Source organism: Nannospalax galili, unplaced genomic scaffold (genome assembly GCF_000622305.1).
Source record: "Nannospalax galili isolate Female #2095 unplaced genomic scaffold, S.galili_v1.0 scaffold675, whole genome shotgun sequence".
In the NCBI taxonomy this organism is placed as follows: Eukaryota; Metazoa; Chordata; class Mammalia; order Rodentia; family Spalacidae; genus Nannospalax; species Nannospalax galili.
The window spans coordinates 1866742-1870738 of record NW_008337205.1 but is presented as its reverse complement, the minus strand read 5'-3'; the positions used below and the strand labels follow the sequence as shown (position 1 = coordinate 1870738).

General features: G+C 48.2%; 1 protein-coding gene across 1 annotated transcript in view; it reads left to right on the top strand.

The window, feature by feature from the left end:
* The window catches only part of Zan (zonadhesin), a 90841-nt gene that overhangs the window by 79085 nt on the left and 7759 nt on the right, over positions 1-3997 (top strand). The window contains 5 exon segments of the mRNA XM_029563222.1: positions 985-1122; positions 1290-1534; positions 2316-2445; positions 2943-3114; positions 3597-3770. Coding sequence (XP_029419082.1) covers positions 985-1122; positions 1290-1534; positions 2316-2445; positions 2943-3114; positions 3597-3770 — 859 coding nt within the window.

Here is a 3997-nt window from a genome sequence, read left to right as displayed (position 1 = left end):
TTATTTTGATATATCACAGTGAAAGATTTATCGTCCTCTTTTTTTTTTTTTTTTTTTTTTTTTTTTTAAAAAAAAAAAAAAAAAAAAAAAAAAAAAAAAAAAAAAAAAAAAAAGAGTTGTCAAAAAAAAAATTTCTAAAAATCCACGTGTAGCCGTTTATTTGTAATCCCAGCACTTCAGAGGTGGACACAGGTTGATCCCTGGGGGTCTGATGGCTAATTGAACCTAGCCTGCTTGGCAAGTTCAAGGCTGGTAAGAGACCCTGTTTCCAGGAACAAGGAGAATGGCTCTTGAGGAACGACAGCCAAGCTTGTCCTCTGGCCTCTTCTGCATGCACACACACACACACACACACACACACACACACACACACACGAACACAAGCAGACACAAAAATAATAAAATGACATAGTACTTGCATATTTTCCTATATTCTTTAGATCACTCTATATGACTTATAGTGGATAAGACTATGTGAATGTTATATAAATAGTTCTACTGTATTGTTTAGGGAACAATAATATAATAAAAAGCCTGTATGCATTCCATACAGATGCATTTTTTTCTGGAACCTTGGACTTCATGGTAGGCCAGTGAACTCTACCACTGAGCCCCACCACCAGCCCCTCACGGGGGGATTCTAGGCAGGCGTTCAGCTCAGTCACACTCCAGCCCTCACTGGATAAGTAGGAGCTCTCTCATGCTCCCAGTCCCTCACTGGGGGATTCTAGACAAGCTCTCTACCGCTGAGCCACACCCCAAGCCCCTCACTGGGGGATTCTCTATAGGCACTCTACTGTTGAGCTAAACCCCTAAGCACGATGGAATTTTCCCCCAAATATTTTCTTCCCATAGTTGATTGACTCAATGGATTTGGAACCCAAAGGTAGGGAGGGCAAATGTAAGCTGTTCAGACAGGAGGCTAAGCCTTTCTCCTTAGAACTGATCCCTCTGTCCTTCCTTTCTCCTATTTTCTGCAGACAGGCAAAACCTGGATCTCCAGTGGCTGTACCCAGAGCTGTACCTGCATGGGAGGGTTAATCCAGTGCCAGGACTTCAGCTGCCCTTCAGGGTCTCACTGCCAGCACAGTGATGATGGCAGCAGTAACTGTGCTGTCAACAGTAAGGGAGCCATGGGGGAAACTGGGAGGTGGAGAGGGTGGGCTGGTGGTGAAAGAGTCAGAGGCAGGCCCAAGAGGGATGCAATCACAAGTCCCACAGTGAGGAAGGGATTCTGGGGGACCAGTGACTGGACTGGGCCTCTTCTCAATGTTCAAACTTCTTAACAGAATTGGAACAATGTACCATCTTTGGGGACCCTTATTACCGCACATTCGATAACCTCAGCTACCGTTTCCTGGGTCGTATGAACTACTATCTCATAAAGACAGTGGACAAGCTCCCAGAGGGGATTGAACGCCTTGTCATGAAGGGGCGCAACAAAATATCCTCCAAAGGGAGTCCGGTCCTATATGAAGTGACCACCATTGTCTATGGCTATAAAGTTCAGCTCCAAGCAGGTCTGGTGGTTTTGGTGAGTAAGGGATAGGACAGACCTGAAGGGTCGTAGGGAAACCAGCTGCTGCCCATTATCATGAAGTTCCCAGGGGGTGTGCAGGCTGGTCATAGAAGTCAGAGTAAACGTTACTTCATGGAGAAAGATGGAGAGGGGCAGTGGGATTGAACAAAAGGTTGAGAGGGATAAGGTGATGGTGGGTAATGTGTGTGTGTGAAAAAGGAAGCTTGGGCATCAGCTGTGCTAATTTTTTTGTGTGTGTCTTTTACACTTATTTTAATATTGTTTTTTTTTTGTGTGTGTGTGTGTGTGTGTATCCTACATGAATGTAGGTACCCACAGAGGCTAGAAGAGAGTGTCATAGCCTTTAGAGCTGGAGTTATAGGTGGTTGTGAACAGCCCAAACATCGGTGCTAGGAACCGAACTCAGGTCCTGCCCTCTGGAAAAGCAGCGAGCTCTCTTAACCGATGAGCTATCTCTCCAGTCCCTACCCTTAGTGAGAGTATGTGTATGTGTGTGGGTGTGTGACTTGCCAGAGTTAGCCCTCTCCTGCCACCATGTGGGCCCTGGGGATCAATCTCAATTCCTGAAGCTTGGTGGCAACCTGCTGAGCCATGTGTCTTTCTAATTTTTTGTAAGGAAGGAGCTGGGGTATAAAAGGGGTCTCTGCCACTAGGGGTAGCAAATCCTCTCAAATATGATCATGATGGGATGAGGAGAGTTGGGAAAACCAGGCATGGGCAAGAGCAGCAGAGGGTTGACCCAGAGTGCCCTGCAGCTGTAGTCTTCCATCTCAAGGTCAACAATCAAAAGGTGGCGATCCCCTACAGTCCAAACAATCACCTACGGGTCATCATGCGAGCTCAGCGGCTGTATCTCATCACTGACTTTGAGATGGTGGTGGACTTTGATGGAAAGCACAGTGCAGGTAACTGAGACAGGGGAGCAGACATCTGAGCCAGGTGTGGTGGCTCCCGTTTGTAATCCTAGCACTCGAGGCACAGAGGCAGAAGGCTCTCCCATGAGTTTGAAGCCGACTTGGTCTACACAGGGAGTTCCAGACTAGCCAGAGCTACACAGTGAGGTGTCTCAGAGAAACTCAATCAAACCCAAACAAACAAAAAATAATAGTACAGGGTGTGGTGAGCCACACCTTTAACCCCAGCACAGTAGAATAAGCCTGGGCTACATGAGACCTTCTCCCCAAAATGAAAACAAAATCAAAAGCAAACAAAGACCACACAAAATAAAAGCCTCATTTCTGGGATGGAGCTCAGAAAAGCACAGCTCAAACAAGCAGACCATGGGGAGAGGAGTTGTACCTCAAGCTGGGGAATGGGTCCCCCCGCTTGAGAAGGGGACCCAGGATAAGATGGGGGAGGACAGAGTTGGGGGCTCACCCAGGGGACCTCCTTCTTCTTACAGTGATCTTCCTGCCTACCACATACCGTGGGATGATACAGGGCTTGTGCGGAAACTATGACAAGAACCGGGACAATGATTTAATGTTGCCCAGTGGAGTTCCCACAGCAAACCTCAAGGTCTTTGGCAACAGTTGGGAGGTGAAAGTGGTGGACACTCTCTTTCGCATCCCAAGGTGAGGGCTGGGAAGTGGGGAGATGAGTGAGAATCTCTTTCATTGGAGGGGTTGAGTGTTGGTTGAACCTAGGACCTGCTATCACTGAGCCTTACTGGGTTACTTACTCCTTACTGGGAATTATTGTCACGCGCTTGACCACTGACCCACACCACCAGCCCCTCACTGGGAGATTCTAGACAAGCCCTCTACTGCTAAGCTCTGCCCTCAACTCCTCACTGGTATATTCTTTATAGGTGCTCTACTGCTGAGCAAGATCCTTCCCCTCAACAAATCTCTTTCCATAGCCATTATGCTCTGGTCCTCAACACACAGAGACACCTTCTGTCACTTGGTCTCTTACTGCCCAATGTGAACATCTGCTGGTTGGAAATCCGCCTTGGTGCCCTTGTCCTTCCCTTAGATTTTCTCCAGACTTATTGTTCTTCCAAAAGTTCACTTTCCTCCATAGCCCCTCTCAGCTCTTGCCATCTCTACTCCAGGGCCCTACAAGAGGAAGAACAGGGAGAAGAGGAAGAATCTGACCTTCTCCCATCAGAATGCACCCCGGAGCAGCTGGCAGTCATCAGCAGCACCAAGGCCTGTAGGGTGCTGGTGGACCCCCAGGGCCCCTTTGCTGCCTGTCACCAGATTATAACCCCAGAGCCCTTTGAGCAGTGAGTCACTGGCCCAGGACATGCAAGAACATTCCAGTTCCCTGTTGCAGTGTTTCCTCTCTGATCCCCTCCAGCTCTTCTTGACTTGGCACTTTTTCTCTCTGACTTCTTTTCCTGCTCACCCTTCCTCCGCTTGGCCTTCTGTCTTTCTGCCATCAAATGCTCTACCCCTGAGCTATATACCTCCAGCCTGCTGTCTTTCTGTGTGGGGTTCGAGGCCCTCCCTC